Genomic DNA, 16,940 nt, shown 5'->3' with positions numbered 1-16,940 from the left:
CGCGGCCGTTCCAAGCGAGGCACAGCGTGGATCGCGTACGGCGGTCCTTTCGAACCCGCCGTGGCTCGGATCCCCGCTGGTTCTCGCGGCACGCGAAGCCCGGCACGCAACGAGGGCCCGCTTCGGCTAAAAGTCGACCTAACCTCTAACCCGGTTACCGTCGACCCCTCACCTGGATGCTTACAAGCATACGCTACCCCTTTCTTGCTCACACATCCAGCTGTTCCCATGCTCCTCGTCGTACCCTCTCTCACACACCCAGGTACACTCATTCCACTCACAGCCTTGGTCACACACCTGACCACCGAACACTTTGGCACACATTCGTCGCTCGCACACCTCACCAACACACCTCTTCGCGCCCCTTCCTCGGTCACCTCCTCTGTGACAATCACAGGTGTGCTTTCACTCGCACACCCAACCACGTGCCTCACTACCAACTCAAGTGTGCCTTCCCACACACGCTCTACCATTCCAGGTGTGCTTCCTTTCTCACCTGCCACAACCAACTCACGCTCCGTGTCACTCTTACTACTCTCACCTCCACTCTTGACAGCGCACTCACCCTTACTCTTGACAGCGCACTCTTTCCTCATGCACCCGTCCGTTACACACCTCTCTCGCGCACACTCTTGCGCACACTCTCCCGTCACACCCTCTGTAACACTCACCACAGGCGTGCATTCTTCCTTACTTTTGACAGCGCACTCTTTCCTCATGCACCTGTCCGTTACACACCTCTCTCGCGCACACGCTTGCGCACACTCTCCCGTCACACCCTCTGTAACACTTACCACACCGCGCCTCCATGTGCTCCCTCGCACACGCGCTACGACCGACTCACTCTCCACAGCACCCTCACTCCTTGGCATGCACTTTTTCCTCACACACCCCAGAGTCGGACTTTCTCGCACACCTCCTTTTTCGCACACCAGACCTGTCGCACACTTCACCAACGGCCTCTCACGAACACCCGGGTCCATCTCGACCCCCAAGCTTCTTAAATCCCCTGGCGCATCATACGCACGACCATATTGGTCACCACTTACACCGGGTCCTCTTCCTCTTCGCTTCTCCTCCATCACCTGCGAATCCCTCATCCGGTTAATGAGCACATCATCACGATCCAAACACAGACTTTGGACCAATTCTTTTACCTCCTCTTCTATCTCTTTCTTATCCCCTCTCCGTCGCTTCTTAATTTCGCTCACCCCTTCTTCCACTTCTTCTAATTTCTGCTTCACCTCTTTTATTCCCCGGTACGTCTCCTCAAGCTCGTCCTCCAAGGCTACCTTGACCGTTTCCATGTGCGTCCTCACCTGCCGGTCCTTCGTCTCCATTACCTCTGTCACCTCGTCCAACCTCGTTGTCAGTCCCTCACGTACCATCTGACATTGCCTCTTCGTCGCTATCAAGTCGTCTTTTAGTTCTTTCTGTGTCGCTTTTAACCCTCCTAGTACCGCAGTGTTCCTTTGAACCTGCTCCGTTACTTCTTTTTGTCCCTCCGTCAGCTGTTCCACCTCCTGCGTCAGGTCCTCTATGCCCCCTTGTAACTTTACAGTCCCCTTTCTCACCTCCTTCTCCATGTGCTCCTTACAGTGCCTCACCTCCTCGCGCACTCCTCCGACCTCCTCACTCACACCTCTTCTGATCTCTTCTCCCATCACTTGCATCTCCTGCCCAGATGCCACCCTCATCTGCTCCATTTCCTCCCTGTGAGCATCCAGTTTGGTTTCTACCCCCATTCTGACCCCCTCTATCTGCTGCCCCATTTGTTTAACTTCCCTTTCCGCTTGGTCCCTCATGTCCCTCAATTTGCCTTCCATACTGTTTTCTAACCCCTCTAACCCATTTTTCACTCCCTCTATCTGATTCTCCTGGGCAGCCATTCTATTTTCTACCCCCGTTAACCCCTCCTGTATTTCCCCTAATCTATCGTCTAATTTCCCAAATTTCTTGTCTAATCCCTTAAAATTATTGTCTAATCCCTCACCGGTACCCCTCGCTTCGTCCCTCATTACCCCCATTTGGTTTCCCATTACCCCCAATTGCTCACTCTGAGCATCCATCCGGTTCCCCATTACCCCCATTTGGTTTCCCAAGTCATTCCTCAGGTCTTCACTTGTCTGGACCATGAGCGCCTTTATTTGTTCCATAAATAGGCCCCAATCCATCGGCGGCGCTGCTACGGTCACGGGCGCGGCTAAATTTGGCGCCACAATAACCATGTGTGCGAGGCCGCCATTTTGTGCGTCTGTAACCTCGTGCGCGACGACGCCATTTTGCGACCCTGCCACCCTCACTGCTTCGCTCTCCTCATGTCCCTCAATTTGGTCCTGGATCGACCCTGCCTCACTCTCCTCTACCGGAACCCAGCCGTCTTGGTCTGCCATAGCGCGACTTTCAAAATTCGGGTTTTTTTTTTTTTTTGTAAAACACAATCAAATTTCGCCGTTATAATTTCAAGCGCGTGAAACGCGCTCCGGGACCGATCCCACTTCCCGACACCAGTTGTTACGGACACGACTTAGATGTTATGGTGGGCCGAGCGGAATGGCCGCCGTGTTCGCACAAGTTACCCGATTACACTCGAACGTTGGCCGAATCGCGCTATGCTAAATCAATGAAGGAAAAGGACACAACGGCTGGGTTAAATGACACGACACCAGGGGTACAGTTCTCAAGACCTCCGGAGGAGGATATAATATTGGGTATGCGGAACGTTTAGATTACACGGCACAAGAGGGACAGCACAGAAAGGTGGGCACTTATACACGGTCTTATCTTATCCCCGACAGACCACAGACAAACGGGACAAGACTGACTCACACAGGGATTGATGGCAAGGAAGGGCAGGTAGTCGATGGCTCAAGGTGCACCTTGGCTCAGGGGCAGAATCGACCCGGTCCGGTCCAGAGAGGCGGGAGGTATCTTTCAGCGCTCGGAGGTGGCGTCCTTTTGTCGTCGTAGCTGAGCCGCATCTGACGTCACCTCCGGTAAGTGGCTGTGTATATCCAGCGGGGAGTGACACGCCCTCGGCTCGTTAGCTCTGCCCCAGATGGAATCGGTCCGCCGCTTCTTATTGGGTGCGGGGGGTTACCGGGCTCCGCCCTTGACGAGGAGCTGACAGTGAGCCCCTGTGTGGTAACCCCGTCGGAGCACATGGTCAATGGCGGCTAACCAAGCCGGAGTGAGGACGCACACTCCCCGCGCCGCTGCCGCGCCGCCCCCGCTGTTGTTGTTGGTGTTGTTGTTTCATGAGGAAGAGATGCGGGGGGGTATTGGGAGGTCCTAAACTCACTACTGGTGCCATACAATCACATTCTGGTGCAACGAAGAGTCAGAATTAATGGAAACGAGTCCTTAACTGACATAGACTAAGAATAACTAGCAAGATGTCCGAAAGTTGTCTACGTGAGATGCGGTGAACCTGGGCACGACATTTAATGGGGGAAAAAGGGGAAGGTCGGGGCTACAGAGTGTTGTTTACAGACAATGGGACTAGGGAATGGGGGATTGGGGATAGTTGGGGAGTATTGGGGAAATAGGGGAATATTTACAAGCGGATATGGATGGAGGCCAAATCCCATATCCGCAACAATATATTCGGTTTTTGGATGTGTTTTGGATGTATAATGTATTAGGTTTTTGGATGTGTTTCGGATGTATAATATATTAGCTTTTTGGATGTGTTTGGATGTATAATGTATTAGGTTTTTGGATGTGTTTTGGATGTATAATATATTAGGTTTTTGTATGTGTTTTGGATGCATAATGTATTAGGTTTTTGGATGTGTTTTGGATGTATAATGTATTCGGTTTTTGGATGTGTTTTGGATGTATAATGTATTAGGTTTTTGGATGTGTTTTGGATGTATAATGTATTCGGTTTTTGGATGTGTTTTGGATGTATAATGTATTAGGTTTTTGGATGTGTTTTGGATGTATAATGTATTCGGTTTTTGGATGTGTTTTGGATGTATAATGTATTAGGTTTTTGGATGTGTTTTGGATGTATAATGTATTAGGTTTTTGGATGTGTTTTGGATGTATAATGTATTAGGTTTTTGTATGTGTTTTGGATGTATAATGTATTAGGTTTTTGTATGGGTTTTGGATGTATAATGTATTCGGTTGTTGGATGTGTTTTGGATGTATAATGTATTAGGTTTTTGGATGTGTTTTGGATGTATAATGTATTCGGTTTTTGGATGTGTTTTGGATGTATAATGTATTAGGTTTTTGGATGTGTTTTGGATGTATAATGTATGAGGTTTTTGATGTGTTTTGGATGTATAATGTATTAGGTTTTTGGATATGTTTTGGATGTATAATGTATTATAGTTTTTGGATATGTTTTGGATGTATAATGTATTCGGTTTTTGGATGTGTTTTGGATGTATAATTTATTAGGTTTTTGGATGTGTTTTGGATGTATAATATATTAGGTTTTTGGATGTGTTTTGGATGTATAATGTATTAGGTTTTTGGATGTGTTTTGGATGTATAATGTATTAGGTTTTTCGATGTGAAGAGGTGCGGGTTATGTAGTTGTTGGAGTTTCCGTTGGTTATTCTTCACACGTGGGTGTTGTGTTTGGGATCGAGTGTTGTTTGTTGCTCACCTTATCCAGATGCTAGCACCATCTAGTTCTTGCCATTTGTATGAGAGGTGTGTATTGTTTGGGTGTGTCAACCGTCTCCTCCAGTTCGACCACCTAACTGGTCTAACTGGGTAGATGGGTGATATACCGAAGTTACATAATAAAGTTACATAATACAATTGTATCTACGAAGGTATATATCAAGAGGCAATACACTATTGTCACCAAGGAACGCAATTGCCATCTTACAGACCTTACAGAAAAGAAGGGACACTTTTTGCCCAATGTATTAGGTACGCACTACGCAATCATATAATAATTTAAAATTGAAAACATAAAGCATTACATTTGAAAATCAATAGGTAGGTTAATACAGTAATCCTAAATGAGATACAGTATATGATAATGGTAGATGGGATAATGATATGAAAAATGTGTAAAATGTTGGGACCTCCAAAGATGCTCCTATTTGCCCAATTTTTGCATGCAGGGTCTTGTTATGCGTAACAGAAGCAGCCTTGTGGAGCAGCATATTTTCAACATTTTTTCCCCCGAATTGTTTTAGGCCACCTATCAAAGGGAGGTGCAAAGCGCCCCTCCCTTTATATAAGGGATCGTTTTTCTGGATGCAGCTTTTACATGGGGACTGAAAATGCGTTTCTCGGCTTTTCAATTCAATTTTTAAAGCTCAATGGCCTAATGGATAAAGCATCAGACCCCCAAGCTGGAGGTTGTAGGTTAAAATCCCGTCTGGGTTGAATATTTTTTTCCCCTTACTTTTTCAAGTCTTTTATATCGTCTTGAATAAAGTGTTGTATGATGAACAAATGCATTTTGTTGGTATTTAAAATGTATCTTGGGGAAAATGTCAGCGGCATAGAAAAGGCCCATTTATATGGTATATGCCTTGTGGCAAACTATAGAAAAGAAGGGACATTCTTGGGTAAAATGCCAGGGGCATAGAAAAGGCCTCTTTATATGGGATGTGCCATGTGGCAAACTATAGAAAAGAAGGGACATTCTTGGGTAAAATTCCAGGGGCATAGAAAAGGCCTCTTTATATGGTATGTGCCATGTGGCAAACTATAGAAAAGAAGGGACATTCTTGGGTAAAATGCCAGGGGCATAGAAAAGGCCTCTTTATATGGGATGTGCCATGTGGCAAACTATAGAAAAGAAGGAACATTCTTGGGTAAATGCCAGGGGCATAGAAAAGGCCTCTTTATATGGTATGTGCCATGTGGCAAACTATAGAAAAGAAGGGACATTCTTGGGTAAAATGCCAGGGGCATAGAAAAGGCCTCTTTATATGGTATGTGCCATGTGGCAAACTATAGAAAAGAAGGGACATTCTTGGGTAAAATGCCAGGGGCATAGAAAAGGCCTCTTTATATGGGATGTGCCATGTGGCAAACTATAGAAAAGAAGGGACATTCTTGGGTAAAATGCCAGGGGCATAGAAAAGGCCTCTTTATATGGTATGTGCCATGTGGCAAACTATAGAAAAGAAGGGACATTCTTGGGTAAAATGCCAGGGGCATAGAAAAGGCCTCTTTATATGGTATGTGCCATGTGGCAAACTATAGAAAAGAAGGGACATTCTTGGGTAAAATGCCAGGGGCATAGAAAAGGCCTCTTTATATGGGATGTGCCATGTGGCAAACTATAGAAAAGAAGGGACATTCTTGGGTAAAATGCCAGGGGCATAGAAAAGGCCTCTTTATATGGGATGTGCCATGTGGCAAACTATAGAAAAGAAGGGACATTCTTGGATAAAATGCCAGGGGCATAGAAAAGGCCTCTTTATATGGTATGTGCCATGTGGCAAACTATAGAAAAGAAGGGACATTCAAAAAATCTTGTGTGCATGCTGAACTACCCTTGTGTTCTTCGGAGGAACCAAGTCATGCTCTAGAAAAGTTCATATAAAGGGGTGCCCCACATCTGGCAAACAAAATACATTTACTAATTCATGCAGCTATATGAATCAAATTGGCACCCAGTATGGAGATGAAGGTGAAAATTTCCATCCAAAGCTTCCATATCTGGAGTAAATCCGTGAGTGAGTTAGTTCGTTGGCAGACAGCTGATCGAGCAGAACTGGATGCCAGGCAATGTCAAACGCTCGGAAATACGCAGAGTCCATGCCAACCTCTTGCTACAGATCCAGGGTATCCATCAAATGCTGAATCAAAGGATGAGCGCAGTTCACATGGTGCAGCAGTTTTAATGAAGGGCAGAGTCGAAGTCTGTTATCAGAAACTTTCACCTTATCTGATCATTTCTCAACTGCAATGATAGATTCCCTTACCTTGCTCATGATGGACGACTGACCCGGTCTGCATTTCAGAATATTGTTCTTGGCATCTTGCTTACTAGGGCATTGCCCGTACTATATCTATATCTAAAATTATATCCCCCCCCTCTATTTACATGAAATGGTTTGGTCCAAAGCGAACGGCTTGCGAGTACGGTGACAATCCCCCCCCCTCTATTTACATGCAATGGTTTGGTCCAAAGCGAACGGCTTCCGGAGTTTGGTAAAGAAATCGCCATCGCGTACACAAACGCGCAGGAAAGCGAATGAATCGCAAATTCGGTTTTATTAGTTTTAAAACATAGTTTAACGCCAACATAGTTTGCAAACGTGAAATAAATGAATACGCTCTCAAATGTGCCATCCGAGGCAGAGTGTGTCCTCCACGTTCGGCACACGCGATCGTTCGCTGCTCTCTGATTGGTTGAATCGTTTTTTGGACATAGCTCGGTAAGTAATTGTCCGATTAATATGAAACCTTGAAAAGGCACATCCTCGGGTCCCCAGCAATATACCTGGCAAGTTAAAAGTATATCGGACCCGTGGTTGTCGAGAAACAGCGGTCACAGACAAACAGACGTACAAACGTACAGACGTACAAACAGAGATTACTGGAATTATAGATAGACTAGGGCATGCCCGTACTATATATATGCCCGTACTATATATCTATCTAAAATTATATCCCCCCCCTCTATTTACATGAAATGGTTTGGTCCATTCGCAACGCCAAAGCGAACGGCGAACGGCTTGCGAGTACAGTGACAATCCCCCCCCTCTATTTACATGAATGGTTTGGTCCATTCGCAACGACCACAGAACCCCCCCCTCTATTTACATGAAATGGTTCGGTCCAAAGCGAACGGCTTCCGGAGTTTGGTAAAGAAATCGCCATCGCGTACACAAACGCGCAGGAAAGCGAATGAATCGCAAATTCGTTTTTATTAGTTTTAAAACATCGTTTAACGCCAACATAGCGCCAACATAGTTTGCAAACGTGAAATAAATGAATACGCTCTCAAATGTGCCATCCGAGGCAGAGTGTGTCCGCCACGTTCGGCACACGCGCTAGTTCGCTGCTCTCTGATTGGTTGAATCGTTTTTTGGACATCGCTCGGTAAGTAATTGTCCGATTAATATGAAACCTTGAAAAGGCACATCCTCGGGTCCCCAGCAATATACCTGGCAAGTTAAAAGTATATCGGACCCGTGGTTGTCGAGAAACAGCGGTCACAGACAAACAAACACACAGACAGACACACACACACACACACAGAGATTGCTGGAATTATAGATAGATGAATAGCGGTGACATTCTTATAACATATATATATATATATATATATATATATATATATATATATATATATATATATATATATATATATATATATGTATGTATGTATGTATATATGTATATATATATATATATATATATATATATATATATATATATATATATATATATATATATATATATGTACCGGTAATCATTTCAATCGGAAAATGGCAAGTTCCATCCATTATTAGGAAATATTTGCAGAAGAGTAGTGTAATAACAATCTCAAAGTGGTTCCATCTGAGTCCCTGGCTCATGATGCGATGAACCGAGATACATATATCATGTGTTGTTTGTCCTTGTCCATCAATGCCCTTGTAGTTCATGTAAAAATACACTCCAGGTGTCTTGTCCTAAATGTGATTGATGTCCGAGCTCCTCTTCGGGCATGAGACCAATGTATGGAGGGGAAAATGGGAGAATAATGAGAATAAGCCTTAAGTATTACAAAAGGTCATTCATTGCATTCGATCAGATGAGTGTTAGTACAAATCCCAATCGCAGCATCTCATATGCCAATCACAGTCCAGGACACAGACTAAACGATCACATGCCATCCTTACAGACCCTCGGCTTCATAATGGTCCTGAGCGCGTTCATCACATTCTTCATACACACACACACACACACACACACACACACACACACACACACACACACACACACACACACACACACACACACACACACACACACACACACACACACACACACACACACACACCGCCCGACTCTCACCCTGACATGCACGGACTCACTTACATGTTGAGCTGCTGCCTTCGAAGGAACTCAAAGTGAGAAAGGAAGGAAAGGAAGAGAGATGTCTATTTGAAAAAGCAGGCGTGGCTCAGATCGCAAGATAAATATCATCATTACGTACGGGTCCATCGAGTTGTGACGTCGTCACGCATTGCGGCCGTGGGGATTCCCTGGCGTCGGCGCGGACATCAGAACTCATGACGTCATCCTTGGGTCATCGGCGAAGGTTGAACGAGATGAGATCGGGCCTCACGGAAGGTCAACGACCCAAGGGCGCCTCCCGTGGACGTCAGGACGGAGACCAACGTTCCAGAATTGAATTCCAACAAGTACGAACGTGATTCCGGTTTCATTCCCCCCATTGTACCGCGTACAGTACTGTAGTTTGGGCTACGGCGCACGCGCGCGCTCTTTCACCGTGATGCGTTTCATCATGACGTCATTGGCACAGGCAATGTCTGGAGTATATAGTCGATCTCAACACACAAAATGCCCCCCCCAAAAACACCAATACATGAAAATGCATTAAGACAGAGACTCCATTAAATGTTACACCGATTTAATAAAGGATACACAGCTCGGATTAGGTCACGAGGTACACCTACTAGGAGGTAGGACGAGCTAATTAATTGGTAATGAACACCCCCCAGCACTTATGGTGTGTTTACCAAGTTTTTATTACTTGCAAAATCGAAGATTGTTCACGTATATTGGCTGATCGTGTGGGTTATTCTTTCTGTTTGTTTGTCAATCTCCTACAGGTCACAATTTTAAACTGATCTCGATGAAACTTCGCCAAATGGTGGAGGAGTTGGCCATAAGGAAGAAACCTATTGATTTTCAGGTCAAAAGGTCAACGTAGGCCGAAGGTCAACAACTTTGTCAAATTCCTAAAATCCACAGTTTTCATCCGATTGACTTGAAATTAGAAGAGGATTTGCATCTCCGGTCACTGAATTCAACCACCAATTACTTTTGAGGTCAACATGGGCCAAACGGTCATCATCGGGAAAAGGTCAACAACTTGTTTTCGGGATGTCACAAGTATCGTGCTCGGCATAAGAGATTTTTTGTTTGTCTGTTTGTGTGTCAATTACCTACAGGTCACAATTCTAAACCGAACAGGTACCAAGTCATATAAGTTCTCACCACAGAGAAGGCCATTGATTGTGAGGTCAAAGGTCATCTTAAGGTCAATTTGTAAAATCGTTCTTTTTCATCCGATTGCCGTGAAAGTTGAACATTTGCATAGTGCCTCACTGAATTGGGAAACCAACTATTTTTGAGGTCAAAAGGTCAAAGGTCAACTCAAGGTCAAACCTCTAAAGTCATCAATTTTCATCTGAAAAAACATCAAATTTCATTTGATTAACCTGACGATTAAAGAGCAATTACATAGTGCCTCACTGAAATAGGAAACCAACTATTTTAAGGTCAAAACGTTAAAGGTCAACTCAAGGTCAAACTTCCAAAATCATAAATTTTCATCCCATTGACTTGAAAATTTAACAGCATTTGTATAGTGTCTCACTAAATAGGGAAACTAACTATTTTTGAGGTAAAAAGGTCAAAGGTCAACTCAAGGTCAAACTTCTAAAATCATCATTTTTCATCTAAAAATCGTCACTTTTCATCCTGTTGGCTCAAGCTTTGATCAAGATCGTCAATTTTGATCTTGATGAAATGGACAATTTGCTGAATCAAATGCAACCTTTTTCGGGGGGGGGGGGGGGGAGGGGAGGGGAGGGCTCTGCTATTTTGCAAATATTGTGCTCTGCATGTCTGTCTGTGAACAAGATATCTCAAAAAGTTATGGACGGATTCGGATGAAACTTGGTGGATAGATTGGGTGTTTGACAAGGACGAATCGATTCGATTTTGGTGAATATCTAAATATGGATTTCGATACGAGAATTATTTAATTTTTAAGTGATTCTTCACCATTGAGAGATTGGGCGAAAAGCGATATATAACATGGTACATTAAATGACATACATACATGTTACATAATACATTATGTAACATGTTACATAATGTTACATAATACATTTGATATTACATAATACATAATGTTACATAATACAATGTTATATAATACATTATATCAATAACATGATACTGTAGCGGTTACCGCTGGATGCACACAATCGCCTTGCACCGGCCAGAACACGGCCAGACGCGCCTCTCCCGGGCATGCCCGGACTCACTGTTCCCGGGCACGCCCGAACCTCCCGGGCACGCCCGGTCTCGTCTTTCCCGGGCATGCCCGCTCTCGCCTTTCCAGGGCTCGCCCAGATCGTCCGGGCATGCCCGCTATCGCCTTTTCAGGGCTCGCCCAGAGCGTCCGGGCATGCCCGCTCTCGCCTTTCCAGTGCTCGTCCAGAGCGCCCGGGCACGCCCAGCCTCGACTTGCCAGGCCGCAGCCAAACACGCACGGGCAGGTCCAGACTCGCCTTTCCAAGACTCGCCCTTGACACCCGGGCATGCCCGGTATAGCTTTTGCCGGGCAAACTTCCCGACATAAATGTGTATATATATTGCTGCCCGATAAACGGGCTTGTGAGAATACCTGAGCTGTTTTGTTTCAATAAAGCAACTCGGACGAATTCCGTCTTTGGTCGCGTCAATTCTTTCGACTCGTGTTGGAGCGCAGTTCCTTCATTGGTGACCTACCGACATGGATACGGCAGTGACGCTTAAACTGCCTACCTTCTGGGAGGCTCACGCGGCTGTTTGGTTCGCTCAGGCGGACTCTCAGTTCGCCCTGCGAGGCATCACCGCGGACGACACCCGCTTCCACCATGTTGTGGCGGCGCTCGGTTCCGCCACCGCGGCCCGCGCCTTGAGCCTCCTCGAGCACCCGCCGGCTGCTGACAAATACGATGCGTTGAAGACACTCCTCCTCGACGCTTTCGCCCTCTCACCGGCAGCATGCGCACGGTGCCTGCTCGCTCTGCCCGAGCTCGGCGACACGCGCCCGTCCGAGCACATGGACTATATGCTCTCGTTGCTCGGTGAGCACTCTCCGGATTTTCTGTTCCGCGAGCTGTTCCTTCGCCAGCTGCCTCACCCGGTACGCCTCGCCCTGGCTGGCACGTTGATCACGGATTCCCGCGCCCTCGCCAGGGAAGCCGATAAGATCTCCTCGGCGGGCCAGCACATCGGCGTGGTTACCTGGAGCCCGCCGCCGTCCGAGGCGACGCCCACGACGCCCGAGCACCCTGCGCGGTTGGAGGCCGAACTGCCGGTGCAACTGGCGGCCGCCACGCCGCACCGCCCGCTTCCGACACGACGGCCGGGGCCTCCACCTGACCGGGCGTGGTGTTATTACCACGCCAGGTTCGGACACAAGGCTCGGACGTGCCGGCCCCCGTGCACTTTCGGCAGGTCGGGAAACGGCCGGGCCGGCGTTCATTCCCAGCCATGAGCGCCGGCCACTCGGGCAACTTGCTGTTTATTCGGGACAAAGCGTCTGGGCGGCGTTTCCTGTGTGACACCGGCGCCCAACTGAGCGTCATACCCGCCTCCGAGTAGGACAGGCGGGACGCCATTTGCGGCCCCTCTTTGGTCGCTGCTAATGGCTCGGCCATATGCACTTTCGGCCCACGCATAGTCACCCTCTGCTTCGGCAGCCAGCGTTTTCAATGGACTTTTGTTACCGCCAGCGTCCCCGTGGCTTTGCTGGGCGCCAACTTCCTCTGCGCGTATGGGCTGTTGGTCGACGTCAAACGACGTCGCCTTGTCCACGCCGAGACCTTCAGCTCCCTGGCGTGCACGATGAGCAGCTCCGCGCCGACCGAACTGGCGTGCGCCCTCCCGGCAGCGAACGAGTTCGCTCGCCTGCTCGTGGAATTCCCGGCCCTCACGCGGCCGACGTTTTCGGCCGTCGCGGTGCGGCACGGGATCGAGCACCACATACCCACTACGGGCCCGCCGGTCTACGCCAGGGCCCGCCACCTCGACCCGGCCAAGCTCGCCATGGCGAAGGCCGAGTTCGACGCGTTGGAGCACCTCGGCATCGTGCGGCGCTCCGATAGCGGTGGGCCTCACCACTGCACATCGTGCCAAAGCCGGGGGGTGGATGGCGCCCGTGTGGCGACTACCGCCGTCTCAACGACGCTACCACCCCCGACAGGTACCCGATCCCGCATATTCAGGACTTTTCCGCCCGTTTGGCGGGACGGGTCATCTTTTCGAAAATTGACCTGATATGGGGCTACCACCAGGTACCTGTCCGGGCGGCCGACGTCCCGAAGACAGCCGTCATCACGCCGTTCGGCCTGTTCGAATTTTTGCGGATGCCGTTTGGCCTCAAGAACACGGCCCAGGCGTTCCAGCGCTTGATGGACGGCGTGCTGCGCAACCTGCCGTTTCTTTTCGTCTATCTGGACGATATCCTCGTCGCCAGCACGTCCCGCGCCGAGCCCCTCCTCCACCTCCGAACACTGTTCGGTCGCCTCAGCGAGCACGGCTTAATTGTCAACCCGGTCAAATGCCACTTCGGCGCGACGACCGTTGACTTTTTGGGCCACCGCATCACCAAGACCGGGGCCGTGCCGCTGCCAACCAAGGGCGAGGCCATCACCACGTTCCCGCGTCCCCGTTCCATCAAGGCCCTCCAAGAGTTCCTCGGCATGGTGAATTTTTATCACCGATTCGTGCCCCGCGCTGCTCAGCTCATGCGGCCCCTTTACGAGGCCCTCCGGGGCAAGCCGGCCAAGCATGACATTGTTTGGTCCGCGGCCATGGACGCGGCCTTCGCCAGCGCCAAACGGGCCCTCGCCGACGCAACGCTGCTGGCTCACCCGGTGCTCAACGCGCCCATCGCCCTCACTACAGACGCCTCCAACTACGCGGTGGGCGCCGTCCATGAGCAATGGGTGGACGGGGTTTGGCAGCCACTCGCTTTTTTCAGCCGGCAACTCCGGCCGAACGAGTTAAACTACAGCACGTTCGACTGCGAGCTGCTCGGGCTATTCCTGGCCGTTCGCCATTTCCGACACCTCCTGGAGGGCCGCCCGTTCACGGCTTTCGTCGACCACAAGCCGTTGGTCTACGCAATGGCTAAGGTCATGGAGCCGTGGTCGGCCCGCCAGCAGCGCCACCTCTCTGCCGTGTCGGAGTTCACCACGGACATCCGGCACATCGCCGGCAAAGACAACGCCGTGGCCGACTGTCTTTCTCGGGCCAGCGCGAACGCGGTCCACCTCCGCGTGGACTTCGCGCTCATGGCGGCCGACCAGACCACCGACGCCTCGGTGCAGGCACTCCGTGCGGCGGACACGGGCCTCCGCCTGGCCGACATTCCCTTCGCGGGCACCGTCCTGCTCTGCGACGTCTCCCAGGGCCAGCCTCGCCCCATCGTGCCCGTTTCCTGGCAGCGCCGCATCTTCGCCTCCATCCACGGCCTTTCTCACCCGGGCCGGAAAGCTTCTCAGAAGCTGGTGTTGGCGCGTTTCGTCTGGCACGGCCTTCGACGAAACATCCGCGACTGGGCCAATGCCTGCACGGCTTGCCAGCGGGTCAAGGTCCACCGTCCACACCCAGGCCCCGCTGGCACCTTTCGCCGTGCCTGAACGGCGTTTCGACCACGTCCACGTGGACCTGGTGGGTCCCCTGCCCCCCTCGCGGGGGTTCACCCACCTGCTCACCATGGTGGACAGGACCACCAGGTGGCCGGAGGCCGTGCCACTCACCTCCACCACCACCGCCGACGTGGCGCAGGCGTTCATCGCCACCTGGGTCGCGCGCTTCGGCGCACCAGCGGACATCTCGTCCGACCGCGGCCCACAGTTCACGTCTGAGCTTTGGGGTGCGGTCGCCCGTTCGTTGGGGGTCACGCTGCACCGCACCACGGCCTACCACCCCCAAGCCAACGGGTTGTGCGAGCGGTTTCACCGCTCCATGAAGGCCGCACTCATGGCCGGCCTTCAGGACGACAGTTGGGCCGACCGGCTGCCATGGGTCCTTTTGGACCTTCGCACGGCCCCCAAGGAAGACCTCCAGGCGTCCGCCGCCGAGCTCGTCTACGGCCAGCCGCTCCGCGTCCCGGGGGAATTCGTGCCCGACTCTACCAGTCCCTGGTCTGCCGCTCGCCAGCGCTCGGACCTCCAGGAGGCCGCCCGACGATTTGCCCCGGTGCCGACGTCCCGCCACGGTGGTCCCCAGTCCTACGTCCCCCCGGCGCTTCGCACAGCGGAGTACGTCTTTGTGCGTCATGACGCGCACCGGGGGCCACTCCGGCCGCCGTACGACGGGCCCTTCCGGGTCCTGCAACGGGGCGACAAGTCTTTCATCGTCGACTTCGGCGGCCGGCCGGACCGGATTTCTGTGGACCGCCTCAAACCGGCGCACATGGACGTCGACCGACCACCACGGTTGGCCCTTCCTCCGCGGCGAGGCCGCCCCCCGTCCACAGTTCCCCCCGCTCGACCACCCACCACCACGTCGGACCCCTCCCCACGACCCTCCAGGGGTCGCTTCGGCCGGGTCATCCGGACCCCCCTTAAATTGACCCTGCCGGTGCAGGTCGATTCTGGAGGGGCGTGTGTAGCGGTTACCGCTGGATGCACACAATCGCCTTGCACCGGCCAGAACACGGCCAGACGCGCCTCTCCCGGGCATGCCCGGACTCACTGTTCCCGGGCACGCCCGAACCTCCCGGGCACGCCCGGTCTCGTCTTTCCCGGGCATGCCCGCTCTCGCCTTTCCAGGGCTCGCCCAGAGCGTCCGGGCATGCCCGCTATCGCCTTTTCAGGGCTCGCCCAGAGCGTCCGGGCATGCCCGCTATCGCCTTTCCAGGGCTCGTCCAGAGCGCCCGGGCACGCCCAGCCTCGACTTGCCAGGCCGCAGCCAAACACGCCCGGGCAGGTCCAGACTCGCCTTTCCAAGGCTCGCCCTTGACACCCGGGCATGCCGGGTATAGCTTTTGCCGGGCAAACTTCCCGACATAAATGTGTATATATATTGCTGCCCGATAAACGGGCTTGTGAGAATACCTGAGCTGTTTTGTTTCAATAAAGCAACTCGGACGAATTCCGTCTTTGGTCGCGTCACTTCTTTCGACTCGCGTTGGAGCGCAGTTCCTTCAATACAGTAAATTACATACATACATGTTACATAATACATTATGTAACATGTTACATAATGTTACACATGTTACATAATACATTAAAAGCGTGATGGACGAGTTATGACTAAACTTGATGAATGAGTTGGTTGGGTGGCAAGAACAAGCCGATTATATTTTGTTTAGGTCTGAATCCTGATCCGGCCTATCAGTGAGATACAAAACATAAACTGTTCAGCCTGGCGGAGGTATGCTCTCTACCGAGGGCCGTTCTAGTTTGTCTGTTTGTTTGTCCGCACAGAATAAATATGATTTTCTCTGCAAACGTTGGTCCGTTTGACAGGGAATTTTCACCATAGGTGCGCCTCTTCCTGCCGAATTTTTAATAATTATGACGTCATAGGTCACGTGATACGGGCGCCATCTTGGCAAAACCGAAAGACTTTGTACCTCTATATCTCTGAAAGCGCTGCAAAGAAAAAAATTGATACATGGCTCATTGTAAAGAACTCTCCATGGGGAATAACATTTATTAATGATGATGTCATATGTTCCTCAATTATGACGTCATAATTCGACAAGTACAAAACCGCATTCGATCAAGATGAAATTTCTTGAGCGTCATCTCGGGATAAATTGGTGGAGAAAAAATAATAATGATGACGTCATCAGTTACATGGTTCGACCGCCATATTTGTTTTAATACAAAAGCCTTACAAAGCACTAAATCACGTCCCGCGGAGGGTCTTCAATCTCTGATTGCTCTTTCTTGCTTGTGTAAAGCGGTAATGTGGGCTGATTTCCAAGCAGATGGCTTGAACAGAGAAAGGCTTGAACTTGAACAAAAGGAAGG

At 50.2% G+C, this 16,940-nt stretch overlaps 1 protein-coding gene across 4 annotated transcripts in view; it reads right to left on the bottom strand.

The window, feature by feature from the left end:
* The window catches only part of LOC137436572 (very long chain fatty acid elongase 2), a 96,433-nt gene extending 87,008 nt beyond the window's left edge, over positions 1–9,425 (bottom strand). Inside the window, exon 1 of one of the 4 annotated variants that reach the window (XM_068130481.2) lies at positions 9,140–9,425. In XM_068130481.2, the coding sequence (XP_067986582.2) occupies positions 9,140–9,147 (8 nt within the window). In that variant the 5' untranslated portion in view covers positions 9,148–9,425. The other 3 variants (XM_068130480.2, XM_068130482.2, XM_068130478.2) reach the window with 3 other exon arrangements.
* Positions 9,426–16,940: the final 7,515 nt, after the last annotated feature.

The sequence above is a fragment of the Myxine glutinosa genome, chromosome 11, assembly GCF_964187855.1.
Source record: "Myxine glutinosa chromosome 11, kmMyxGlut1.1, whole genome shotgun sequence".
NCBI classification, from domain to species: Eukaryota; Metazoa; Chordata; class Myxini; order Myxiniformes; family Myxinidae; genus Myxine; species Myxine glutinosa.
Note: the sequence above shows the minus strand (reverse complement) of the source record. Positions and strands in the feature narration are given on the sequence as shown.